This window comes from Lissotriton helveticus, chromosome 5_1 (genome assembly GCF_964261635.1).
Source record: "Lissotriton helveticus chromosome 5_1, aLisHel1.1, whole genome shotgun sequence".
NCBI classification, from domain to species: Eukaryota; Metazoa; Chordata; class Amphibia; order Caudata; family Salamandridae; genus Lissotriton; species Lissotriton helveticus.
This window is the reverse complement of record NC_136065.1, coordinates 469,043,199-469,057,398: the sequence shown is the minus strand read 5'-3', so window position 1 is coordinate 469,057,398 and position 14,200 is coordinate 469,043,199. Positions and strand designations below refer to the sequence as shown.

General features: G+C 44.5%; 1 protein-coding gene across 1 annotated transcript in view; it reads left to right on the top strand.

Moving 5' to 3' along the window:
- The window catches only part of LOC144754670 (S-adenosylmethionine synthase), a 135,675-nt gene that overhangs the window by 64,887 nt on the left and 56,588 nt on the right, over positions 1-14,200 (top strand). The window contains exons 3-5 of the mRNA XM_078642756.1: positions 4,120-4,242; positions 9,886-9,998; positions 11,522-11,665. Coding sequence (XP_078498882.1) covers positions 4,120-4,242; positions 9,886-9,998; positions 11,522-11,665 — 380 coding nt within the window. The remainder of the gene's footprint in view (positions 1-4,119; positions 4,243-9,885; positions 9,999-11,521; positions 11,666-14,200) is intronic.

The window sequence follows — 14,200 nt, the reverse complement described above, 5'->3', positions numbered from 1 at the left end:
TCAAAACTGGTCCAAAATAACATCGGACCGTTGGGTGCTCAACATCATTCGGAAAGGGCATACCTTGGAATTCACGCAAGTCCCTCCACCCAAGCCCCCGGCAGCTACTCCATCGAAACACCAGCGTCTCCTTCGGCTCGAAGTTCAACAGATGCTCCGGAAGGGAGCGATAGAGCTTGTTCCCTCAATCCAAAGGGGTCAGGGATTTTATTCCAGGTTCTTCCTGGTGAGGAAGACGCTAGAGAAGTGCGCCCCATTTTAGACCTCAGGGAGCTAAACACCTATCTCATCTCCCTGTCCTTCCGGATGGTGTCTCTCCAGGACATCTTGAGGCTTATCAACCCGGGGGATTTCATGGCCACGCTCGATCTCGAGGATGCCTATTTCCACGTTCCAGTTCACCCAGCACACAGAAGGTTTCTGCGATTCACAGTAGCCAAGAGCCATTACCAGTTCAGGGTTTTACCCTTTGGACTCCGCTCAGCCCCGAGGATTTTCACAAAGGTGCTGGCGCCAGTTGCAGCTTTCCTGCGAAGCAACCACTTTCAAGTCTTCCCCTATCTAGACGACTGGTTACTGAAAGCTCCATCCAGAGAAGCAGCACTGAAGGCTGTTCAGGCTTGTACCAATTTATTTCAGAACTTGGGACTCACTCTGAACATCGAGAAGTCGGTATTGGTCCCGTCCAGAAAGGCTCGTTTCCTGGGGGCCATCTTGGATTCGAAGCTCTCCAGAGCCTTCCCTACTTCGGAAAGGATGCAGAAGTTACAGACCATGGCCCTGGACTTACAAGCAAAAAGGTGTCTTTCAGTACGCCGCTACAAGTCTCTGCTGGGAGTAATCTCGTCGTGTTATCCACTAATTCCCCATTGCAGACTAAAGATGCGTCCTTTACAGGAGCAACTAGACAATCAGTGGAAACAGGTCCACGGTTCATTCGAGGACAGGGTGACGGTCACTCCGGAGATGAAGGAAGCGGCCTTATGATGGACAGATCAAAACAACTTGTCCCAAAGTCTATCCTTCGCAAACGACCCGTCTCCACATGTGGTAACAACGGACGCGTCGTTGGAGGGTTGGGGCGCAGTGATGCAGGACTTACATGTCAGCGGTCACTGGTCACCCCAGGAGAAACGCCTCCACATCAACCTATTGGAACTCAGGGCGATCCGATTGGCTCTACAAGCTTTTCTTCCTCGCCTGGAAGGTTCACAAGTGCTTATCAGGACGGACAACACCACGGCCATGCACTATGTGAACAAGGAGGGAGGAACCAGATCGCGCCCATTGTCGTAGGAAGCTCAGCAGATCTGGGAATGGGCAATCCTTCACAGGATGTCACTGCGCGCAGAACACTTGCCGGTCGTCCTAAACGAAAACGCCGACAGACTGAGCAGATCACCCTCGGTCAGCCACGAATGGGAGTTGAATCAGAGAATCTTGGACCAAGTCTTCAGCCTTTGGGGCAAGCCGGACATCGATCTATTTGCCACTCCGACCAACAAGAAATGCCGGTCTTACGCAAGCAGGTTTCCCCATCAACATTCACTGGGAAATGCGCTTTCGATAGCTTGGTCAAAGACATTTGTCTACGCTTTTCCTCCCATTCCTCTGATACCACGACTGATCAGGAAAATCAAGGTGGAGCGGTGCAGGATGATCCTGATAGCCCCGGCTTGGCCGAGGCAGTTCTGGTACACGAAGCTCCATCTGCTGTCGATAGCTCCTCCCTTACCTTTGAGAATTCTGCCGGATCTTCTCACGATGTCCGACTGACAAATCTGGCACCCAGATCCACAGTCGTTACACCTGACTGCATGGCTCCTGAGCAGCGAGAGTTTATGAACCTGCCTTTGTCTAAGGAGATTATGGAAGTTCTGTCTCAGGCAAGGGCTCCTTCAACTAACAGGACTTACCGCCTCAAGTGGAAAGATTTTGTTGTTGGTGTAGGGGACAAGGCATTGATCCTTTCAAATCCAAGCCTCATCAGATCCTACCTTACTTGCTGTCCTTGGCCAAATCAGGTCTGGCTCATTCATCAATTAAAGTCCATTTGGCTGCTTTGTCACGCTTCAGTAGGACAGGATCCGGTCCTTCCTTGTGGTCATCCAGGATAATCAAGCAATTTCTTAAGGGCTTGTTCAGGGTCTATCCACCAGTGAGACCGCCCCCTCCTACATGGCATTTGAATTTGGTTCTCTCTCAACTCATGAAGGGTCCATTTGAACCAGTCCATCGTTCTGACATGAAATATCTTTCGTGGAAATTGGCTCTCCTTCTTGCTCTCACGGCGGCTCGGCGTGTTGGAGAATTACAGGCTTTGACCATCCAAGAGCCTTTCCTTCAATTCAAAAGAAACACTGTGATCATGAGAACTAATCCTAGGTTCATGCCAAAGGTTCCCTCGGATTTCCACTTGAACGAACCAGTCATTCTGAAGGCGTTCTTCCCTCAACCTTCAACGCCAGCAGAAAAAGCATTGCATTCGTTGGATGTGCAGCGATGCTTGAAATTCTATTTGCAACGGACGAAAGGTTTTCGAAAGTCTTCTCAGCTATTTGTGGCCTTCGGAGGTCCTAGTAAGGGCCTTCCGCTCTCCAAACAGGGTGTCTCGAGATGGATCACGAGTGCCATTCTACATTGTCACAAGGCTGCAGGGAAGCCTCTGACTGGAAAGATCCGAGCACATTACACAAGATCTGTGGCTTCTTCGACAGCCCTCTTCGCGGGGGTGCAGATTAAGGATATTTGCAGAGCTGCTACCTGGAGCAGCGTTCACACCTTTACCAAGCATTACTGCTTGGAATCTCTGCAACAAGATGATGCGGCAGTAGGACAGGCTGTCCTGAGGAACCTCTTCCACTAAGGGTGAGCTTTCCTTTCTTTCCCGCCTTCCATCTTTCACATTTTGTATCTAATGTCATGTTGTCTATTGCTATGATTTGCGATGCAAAATGTGATTATCTGCCGACTGCTTGCTATTCTGATACAAAGCATGGGAATCTATGAAAGTTCCAATACTGGGGTAAGAAAACAAGTTACTTACCTGTAACTTTAGTTCCCCAGTATTGGTAACTTTCATAGATTCCCATGCGCCCACCCACCTCCCCAAGGAAAGCTCAGCCTACAACAGATATGGTGTCTAAGTACACAACGGCTACGAAAATCTGAGGCTCTGAGGTTCCTTCAGGAAGGTTCTAAGTGGTGAGGCACTTCTGATTGGCTGATGCCAAAGTTTGGTCTCTTTTACACAAAGAGGGTGATATGCTACAACAGGGAATGAGGCCTAGGCCTTTTTCCATTGTCTTTTGTACCTACAGCTATGGTATTTTTGTTACCGAGACTCCCATTCCGACGACGGGGAATGATACAAAGCATGGGAATCTATGAAAGTTACCAATACTGGGGAACTAAAGTTACAGGTAAGTAACTTGTTTTCTTCTTTTAAACAATGATGGAATACAAAGTAGTCACATTAGGATGAAGGATATGTTTTAAGTTCATGATTGGGGGTCATTAATTCAGATGAACAGTTTAGTTCCCAAGATGAGTTATCCCTGGATAAGGAGATGTACCCCAAAGCAGCAGGGGATTTACTGTGGAAACAAAGCAGGAAACCTTCTTCCTCCAAATTACTTGACCTGGGTCAACTGTGTAATAGGGTAGTGTGCGTGGATTTACATGATTTGTTCCTGTGAAATTACACTTTTAGAGCAAAAAAAGGGTCTGACAGTATCTTGCACGATTATTTCCATTGAAGCACACACTTAGGTTTAAAACAATCTAATAAGATACTGAGAAAAGACTGTTTAAAGCAAAACGAAAAAACAAAGTCTGTGTCTCTTGGCAAGATATTTTCGGTGCGAATAAGTCGCTTGTGAAAAAATATGCAATTTTGGGAAATTTCTATAATTTCAGGAATTTCCCTTAACGTGAAATTATGGAATGATGCACATGTTGCCAGCCTAATTAAACGTTTAGTAATAGGGTGTGTACGATCAACTTTGTAACTTGATGCATATATATTTGCCATTCATAGCAAACTGTCTTTTTTGTGACTGGCTTCAGTGCTCTAGCTCTCTCTAACACTACTTTATTGTGGTATTGTGCACCCCTAAGAGACCGTGTGCAAGACGGGCATGGTACTGCTGTGCGGTGAGATCACTTCCTGCGGCGTAGTGGACTATCAGCGAGTTGTTCGAGACACTATCAAGCACATTGGCTATGACGATTCAGGAAAAGGTAGGTTCATTCTTCTTAGACTATTGAGCTATTAGGTGGGCCTCTCCCTCCCATCCCATCCCATCCCATGTCCCTTTGGAAAATGTGGATTTAAAACACCATCAAAAGTGTTCGGAATTTTACATAAAACGCAAAGTACAAACAAAATATGCACATTTAAAACACAATTTAAAAAAACACTGTGAATGTATTTATTTGGAAGCTTTGTAAAGCACTGACTGTCCCATTGCGCAGTTGGTTCAAGGTACTGTAACCTCACATTGTTATAGTTATCATGACAAAATAAGCCCCCTGAACATACACTTACTTTTTCTTCCAAGCCTTTCTAAATTTCCACCAGATTGTTCATGTTCGCTCCAATTGGATTAAGTTGTATACATTTCTGTGGGAGAAAAAAAAACACTAGCCATCATTTTTGGTGTCTGACTACAGGCAGCCTTAGGTGTCTATTGGCATACTAATAATGGTCATACTATCATGCAATGTCCTGTCGCAGATAGGTTCTTTGTGTTAATGTCACCATATGTCAGGTCGTAAGGGAAGTGAATGCATGTTCTTCGTTATTTTGCATACGTGGAGTAATGGTGCCATCGTGTGTTTACTCTATGCATTACAGGAAAACCAGACATTTTGGAATTTCCAGTGCCGATTGTCCTTCATTAGGTTTTGCCTATCCTGTTCCGCAAGGAATGGATAGGGGAGAATTATAGGGTTGGATCAGGAAAGCTAAACCAGGCGGCGGATTTCGACGAGTGCATGTGCTCCGTGCACGTTCACAAACCAGCTACGTCGCAAACCACCATTTGTCTCTCAGTGCCTCACACACTTCAAAGGCTCCGCTCCCCGCCCCCCGCCTGCACACTTCCCCTCACACCTCCCACGGTCACTCTTCCCATTCACGCGCTCGCACATCAAAGGCTGCTCAAAAGTGCTACCCACGTTTGCTGGCTGGCAGTGGCTACAAGCTTCAGTGCACGTGCGCATGCACACGCGTCCATCTGCTGTTCCTGCCTTTCCTCATGGCGCCTCTCACAACTGCCCCTCCCCCACCACAGAGCGCGTCTCAAGGCCACGCGGCCGTGTCTCTTTATTAATATGTCTCTTTCATATGAAGGCGCCTCTGCACGCGCTCAGATCGGCTCATGTAAGACGCCCTAACTTTTTTTGTGTTTTTGCCGATTATACAGCTCAAGTTCGACCCAAAGGTTTCATAGCGCTTTACACGAGCACATTCATATTTGTTAGGCGCAGGCAGATGAAGTTGTTTGCCCAAAGCCACAGGATGCTTAGCGCCCCTGGCGGGGCTTGTTTTAATTCAGTACTGTCACTGTTTACCTAATAGCTCAATGTTATCGCGTCACAACTCCCAGATCTCTCTCTCTGTGTACTCTAAGATCCCTCATTTTCACTGTATTTTTTACATCACAATAAGCACTCGTGCCAACTCACCAGAGCTCGAACTTTTATAGCAAAATAGAAGATCACTTGAATTGACTGCCTTCATAACAGAACCCTTGCAGTAGCTCTCGATGTCCTCTTACCAGATCCCTCACATCTTCCCAGCTAATCACCAGATTCCTCACTCTCCACCCATTCATTAAAAAAAACTCAACCTCGCTTTCCTCTCACTGGGAGCCTCACATTTACTCTCACAGTCCGGTTACCAGATTCCTACTGCCGTTGTATACTATCATTCAGTGTCCCATCATTAGAGACTTACTTCACCCTAATGTTCATACCAGTTCCTTCACACTCATTCCCACTGTCCTCTTACCAGATCACTCACTCACTGCCCAAGCAGACACTGGCAAATCCTCCTGTGACCTATGTCAGCAGTTCCCTTTAACACAAAGCCTTTGCGGATCCCACGCATTTACTTTCCCCTCACACCTTTTCTCACACCTCCTGCTTCTCATACAATCCTAGACGCGCACTTCTTGCACTAACAGCCTTCTCCTTTTCACTCACACTTCACTCCCGCTTCATTTCCCTTTTATTTTTCTGCCCCAATACTCATCCTTTGACTTGTCAAACTTACTCTCCCACATTCCCTGGGCCCACACACTTTCTGCCTAACACTCCTTTTCCAAACTCCCTCCCTTTCACCCTTCTGGCCCCTCTCACTCCTCCTACACATCCCTCCCCTGCAAATCAAAGTACTTGGCTGAACTGACATGCACCCCTTCCGACTCACACTCACCTTCAGTGCCTCCGGAGCAGACGGGCAGCAGGGCCAGCAGCCCCCAGATGCAGCATTGCAGGGTGCCGTGCAGTGCATGCTCCTTAGTGCAGTGCCATGTTCCTCGTTCTTTTTTCTCACTCACTTACCCTCATTTCCCTTGGAAGCCTCCGCCCCCCTTTTCATTCACATGCTCCCCATTCCATTATCTACTTTTGTCCTCCTGCACTTACCACCTTTTCCCTGATTCAGTTCCCCTGACACCCTTGCACACCTTCTCCCACACCCCAAAACATTTCTCTCATTCCCCGTCCACGTACTTTTCTTCTATACTGTTTCCCTTTCACATTTCCATTGTTCCCTTCCTTAAAAGGCCAATCACATATTTTCTAAGGCAAATAAAAGTTGCCAGCGTTAAAAGGACAAAAAAATGCAAGACATTATTTATTGTTAATACTTTTTTAATATATTCGTTCACTTGTTTTTTTTGCATCCATTTTGTGGGGAAGCCGTGTTCTGTTCTGCGTTCTCTGCACCTTTCTCTTTTTTTTCTGGACGAAAGTGAAAGCCTACTGTGCTTGTTTACAGTAGCCTTGCTCCTCAAATACTGTTGCTGTGTTGCCATCTCTCTAGGGAAACTCAGCTTGAAAACTCTCGACTTGCTAGCTTCAATGCTACATCCGCTATGCTTTGCCTCTAGACACGTTGATCCCTCGCAGACTGTGCTGACTCTGCCCCTCCTGATTCTGAAACTGACCAACGCAGTCACCACTCAGTCTCTTCTCTCTGTCTTATGATGTCTGCCCTGCCACTATTTACTTCGGACCCTCACACACCCTCACACCCTCTCACCCTCACACACCATCACTCACCCTCACACCCCCTCACACACCCTCACACCCTCGCACCCTCACACCCTCACCCACTCTCACACACCCTCACCCACCCTCACACACCCTCACTCACCCTCACACCCCCTCACCCACCCTCACCCTTACACCCCCTCACACACCCTCACCCACCCTCACCCTCACACCCCCTCACCCCCTCACCCCCACACCCCCTCACCCTCACTCACCCACCCTCACACACACACACACACCCTCACCAGCATAGCATAACAAAACATAGCATACCATAACAAAACACAGCATAGCATAATAGAAAAAAAGCATAGGATAGCAAAACATAGCATAGCATAACACAACAAAGCCTAGGATAGCTAAACAAAACATAGCATAGCAAAACACAACAAAGCATAGCATAACAAAAAAAGCATAGGATAGCAAAACATAGCATAGCATAACAAAACAAAGCCTAGGGTAGCTAAACAAAACATAGCATAGCAAAACACAACAAAGCATAGCATAACAAAACATAGCATAACAATACATAGAATAACAAAACATAGCATAACAAAACAAAGCATAACAGAGCGTAGCAACACAAAACATAGCATAGTATAACAAAGCATAGCATAACAAAACACAACAAAACCGAGCATAACAAAACATAGCATAACATAACATAAAACAAAGCAAAACACAACAAAATATAGCATAGCATAACAAAACTCAAAACATTGCACAACAAAACATTGCATAGCATAACAAAACATTGCATAGCATAACAAAACATTGCATAGCATAACAAAACACAACAAAACATAGCATACATAACAAAACATAGCATTGCAAAGCATAGCACAACATAGCATACCACAACATAGCATAGCCTAACAAAACAAAACAGCATAGCACAACAAAACATAGCATAGCAAAACAAAGCATAGCATAATAAAACACAACAAAGCATAGCATAGCATAACAAAGCATAGCATAGCATAACAAAGCATAGCATAGCAAAACATAGCATAGCATAGCAAAACATAGCATAGCATAACAAAACATGGCATAGAATAACAAAACACAGCATAGCATAGGATAACAAATCAAAGCATAGGATAGCAAAACATAGCATAGCATAACAAAACAAAACATAGCATAGCATAGAGCATCACTCTGCACCACCACAACATCACTCAGGGGCACCACAACATCACTATGCGCTACTACAGCATCACTGAACGCCACAGCATCACTCGTTCGCCATCACAACATCACTTCCCGCCACCATAGCATCAATCTGTGCAACTATTCAACAACACCTGGTTCAAATATGTTCTCTCAATGTTTCAAACTTTATTACAAATGTAACAAAAAGATGTTAATAGTTCACTTCTGTTCTTGGATTTTGGTCACAATAAAATACATTGAACATAATCTTCACAAAAGTTATTTACAAAACTTTAAGCTATTGCCATTATAAATTACAATAACTTTTATTTAAGTATTAATTATTGAAAAAAAATTAAAAGCCATTGTTATTTGTAATATCAATACATGTAAGTCACGTAAATACAACACATATTGCATACAAATGCTATAGGTGTCACATTTGCGAAAGTTATAACTATTGGCATTGTAAATGACAAAGCTATTAATTTCGCTATTTTCAAAAACAAAACATAAATAAAAAATGTGTCATTTACAATACCAATAGCTCAAACTTTCCTAATGCGGGACCTATTGCATTGCAAATGCTTGTTTTTAACTTGCATGGTATGCTTATTCCCAGTATTTTACAGGCTAGTTATTGCTTTGAGAAACTGAGCAGTGCTGTTCTTTAGGCATCCAATAATGCATCCCTGAACCTGAATGAAAGTGGCTGGTGAAATGCAGGGCGTTTAAGGCCAATTGAGGAGGTAGGAGAGACGCGAGGATGGATAACCCTAACATAGACACATTGCTATTTGAGCTCAAGCTGCTGTCCTTAGCCCCTGTAAGAAGGGCAGTGCGTCACAGATGGGCTGAGCACGGAATTAGTACATGGTTCATCACAGAGAAATTAATGCTTGCAAATATTGCTGCCAAATTGTAATAAACTTGCAGAAAACCACATATTAACCCCCGGCCAAACTCCAAGAGCTGACCCCAGCTTGTGTTACAGTCGTTATGTGCTAACTGACGAGTTGTAATTCTAGGTAATATGCAGGGTTGACCCTGAGTTTGTGACCAAGATCCATTGGGTTCATAGGTGCTTGTAAGTGGTATCATTTTTAGATCCACATGGATTTTGTATTCATGTGGTTAAAAGTCTTGCCTTTTAATCTCTATTTCTCTTTTCACCTTTTCTGTTAATTTCTTGCTGCCTGGAAGTGATCCTAAGGAATTTGATTATCTGTTCATTGTTTATGCTATAATTAACAGGCAAACATGCAAATCTGTGTGCTCAAGAGCAAAGGTATCTAGTTATTGCTTATTTTCTTGGTGTTTACTGTCAGTTTCCCCTTTGGGGATATCTAAAGTACCCTTGTACACTCCCCCTCATCCCTTTTGAAGCTCCCCGCGCTAACTCTCATGTGCAGCCTAGACGTCTTGACATCACTCACTTGTTCTGAGCAGGTTTTGACTACAAGACCTGTAATGTCCTGGTGGCTTTGGAACAGCAGTCGCCCGATATTGCACAGGGTGTTCATCTGGACCGCAACGAGGAGGACGTGGGAGCTGGAGATCAGGTAATTTTAGAAATCTCAGTAGACTGCTCTTGGGCAGGGTTGGGTGTGCATGCTTCCCTATTGTACTAGCTGTTGCTGCTCCTCCGTTAGTCGTTGTGTCTCTTGTGCTGCGCCATCGCCTGTATTCTTGTAAACAAACTCATCAAAATTACCTTGAAAGCTACAGCTTGCATTTACCAGCATCCTTTATGTCCAAACTAATTCTTAAAATCCAGTCTTAACTTGATGCAGCTTGTGTGTGACTTTTGTTGCTTAAACACAAACCGTGAATATCAATAGACAGAATGTAGGATCTAGTCCCATCCATCTTTTTTGTTTACATTCTCTTCTCATGGAAAAAAAGCAAGAATGCAAAAAGAGTCGTTAACACAACAACAGTCATAGTTGGTAATTCTGAGGCTGATCCCAGTGCACATCGGTCTCCCTATAATTTCCTTGTGCTGTGCAACTGCACTCTACTTGCTGGTAGCCCAACATGGGAGGAGCGGGTTATTTACCTCTGCAACTATTCATTATTTAGGTCTCTCTTAATTGCATGTTTGGCTATCCATATAATTGTTTGGGTGACATGAGTTTAATTAAATATGAATATAAGGTTTTGGTGGTGGGAGGCGAGGGTGGGCATTGAAATTAAGTTAGATGGAATTTAGAGTTATGATCGATTTTTTTTCTGTAACATACTCTTTGGAATGTAAATTGACTGCAAAGTACACTCCAAATATTTCCGTGGAGTACCAGAGGTTGCCGTGCTATTTATAACGCTCTGACTCAAGAGGCAAACAGGGTTTTGCTGATTAAGCATCTCTCCGTTAATGTTTTGTTTCGGATTTTTTCAGAGTTGATTTATAATGTACTAGTTAGCACTTTACTAAACTTTAAGTACATTTGAGTTTTTTTGTTGCTGCAGCAATTCAGCATGCCAAATTGTTCTCTGCTTCCTCTTCACTGTGCTATTTGTTGACGTGTACAATCGCTCCTAAGTATATCCTCTCACAATCTCCTGTTTTTCTTTACCAAATTTGAACACAAGTGTGCCCCCTGGGGAGGTGTTGAGTTCAGAGAACGTGCCTTGGACACATCGATTCCCACTGATTATAAACCAGCATGTCCATATTGTGGCTTGGCTAACAATGCATTTGACTCCTCGATAATTCTGCTTCCATCACTACCTCTTATCATGACTCATCAGTATTTTCTCATGCCACACACGTGCATAAATCCTTCCATAAAAAGTTAATTTAAAAAAACAATAGTTTGTGCTAAAGAACTGAGAATCTTGCATGGGGCCTACCTAGTTAGTGCTTTCCTCCACTTCAGTGTGTGCCACTTAAAACCAAGAGAAATGTTTACAACTTGTGCATTTTTGTTGTTTGCAGAAGGAGTGGTGCTAGTTAGTTAGCTAGGCTAGGGATTCCTCCTTGGCAGGTCCTGTAAGGAGGAGGCCTACGTCGTATACACAAAATGTATTACTTTTAGTAACTTTCCACCTACCTCTCATGATCCCGCTCCCTTCTATGTGACAGGGTTTGATGTTCGGGTATGCGACAGATGAGACAGAAGAGTGTATGCCACTTACCATCATGCTGGCGCACAAGCTCAACTTCAGGTTATCGGAGCTGAGGCGGAATGGGGAGCTACCCTGGCTAAGGCCTGATTCCAAGACCCAGGTAAACAGAAAAACAAAGTATGTGTTGTGGTGGAAGAAGGGAGGCTAGGGTTTGCTGTGGAGACCGTAGGCTTTTTTGAGGGGTTGTTCCATTCTAAAATGGGTGAGCATATGCGGTCAGGAATGGTCCGTCAAGGACATTTGATTAGTGGCTGACGAGGTGCGATGAAATACACTCATCAGCTTAAACACTGCTTCCATCCATCGGCTGATTCACCACCTTGCATGCCATTACCACACATGCCATTGCCACGCAGGTCAGCGTGTTTCTAATTTTTTATTTTATGAAATATATGTACATTAACAACATGAGTCGCATTATGCATTTCGGCGACCCTTCGCCTCGTCAGATGCCTCCACACACGCGCCGCCTTTCCATTTCCACCTTAAGTGTCTCCTTCTGCTCCCTCATTGGTCGAGGAGCTCCGCCCCCTGTTAGTTTATGTACACCTTCTGTAGTCTTAGAATCCTGACTACATCACCCACAGTTCACCAGGGTTGGAAGGCAGTGCACGGGGATAACTTTACGATGTTAGAATTCATGGGGGGAGACAGGTGATTGCTGTTGCGGTGGCAGATCCCGTGTGGGAATGGTGTCCGGTGACTCCCTCAGGCCTCCGCTGACGTTCCTACCTCTCCTGCATGGACAGGGCAGGCCGCGAGTCAGGATACAATGATTCCCGGCTCCTCGCACCATGTCGAGCTGCTCCTGGCAAACAACCCTATCCCAGCTCTCGCAGTCAGAGGCGGGCCGGAGCTACAAAATCCTTGGTCAAGTCCACAAAATTGCCAGCGATGCTCCGGCCCAAAGTGGAACGGGGCCTCTTTGAACACGCTACTGGTATATATAATATTTTGTAGGTAAGTATTTGGGGGATAAGGGTTTGGTGATTTATTGTTGGGAAGACGTTTTAGCGGTCAGAGAAAAGTAGGGTTTGGGGCATATCCCGTAAACTAAGATTCTGCTTAGTTCTGTAACCGAGAGGTATACATTGGTTTTAAAATAAGAGGATGTCTGTGGCGGTTTTGGGTAATATTCCCATATCACTTTGACTAAGGGACTATTAGCCTTCAACTTCCATTTATACTTTTACTAAACACAACTGCCCGAGATGAAGTGGTGGTCATGCAAACTGCTTCATGCTCTATTCTACCTTTTTCTTCCTGTGCTTACAAGCCACTGAATTAGGTGTCTGAATGCTGCCGTCAGTCTAGTGCACAGCCTGTTATTAGCAGCTACACATGCTGCAAATGGAAAACTTAACTTATTCATAGCAATCACTCTGCAGCGTTTAGCGCTGTGGTTTCACATGCACCCAACACACCTCTTTGGAAGAGGTCTCCGGTTAAGCAGTGTAAATAAATGCATATATCTATATATACACACCACTGGCAGTTGCCACTGGGCATAGTTGGGATTGTGTTTGCATAGGAAATGCCTGCTAATACCTTTTGGTGTGGTTTGATGAATCGTCTCATAACTTTCCAAAAAAGTGCTTTATTTTGTCTAGTTTGTTCATTGAACGTTTTGGTGTGATCTGTTAGACGTAGGCTGAGAAAAAGGGGCTGTCCCAAAACACAAAATTCCCATAGACTTTTTTTTAGGACTGAATTACACCAGATGTGGCGGTTCAGCGTGCTTTTTGTGATTTGGTGTAAATCTTTTCAGTCGTTTTTGAGAAATTAAGGTTCAGAATTGATAGAAAGCTGGACAGTTGGTGTCCGGATATGCTCTGACTGGCCAATTTAAAGGGGACTGGTGAATCCTGATTGACTAGAACCTGAACAAAATGTTTTGACAGCCAGTGCAAGACTCGGGAACTTGATCCCTGTGTCTGAATATGAATTAAAAGAAATATGTAAGGGGAAGGGTGAACAAATCCAGACCCCAAAGGGCATGGGTGGGGGTGGTCCCAAACGGACCTCTTCCCACTTGACTGACTGGCTATAACATGAGTAACCTGTTGTGGCAGCCTCTACAGGGCTCGGGGACATGGACCCCATTGAAATACATTGTACTGATTGGCAGAGTTTGAGGGTCACATATAGAGGGTGAAAATAGATTTAGTTACAATATAAGTAATTTGCTGGTGGTACCATATTAAGTTTAGGAATTGTGGTGTACTCTAATGTGATTTTACCCTGTGAAAAATGCTGACCCTCTGCTACGATTTCATGAACCATGTTTCTTTTCTCAGAGGTTATGGAAGGTGGTCTAGAAGCTAAAATGAGAGCCTATTTTCAGTAAATTTATACTATATTTCGCATCCATGTAAAATAAAATCGGACATTCTGAATAAAACATGTACTTCCACCAGAAGCAGCTTCTCAGTTGATTCCCCCCTCCCCCCCCCCCCCCCCCCCGAGTTCTACTGCAGCCTCCCAGTGTTCTAAAGAATAACTGGAGCACTAACACTCTTACTTATGACAGGAGTGTGACATTCCCGTAGCCATCTTGATTGAATCCAACTAGTAAACTTAAAACTTCTCCTGTAGAATGGACCAAAATGAGGGTGTTTATGTTGTCCTAGAAATT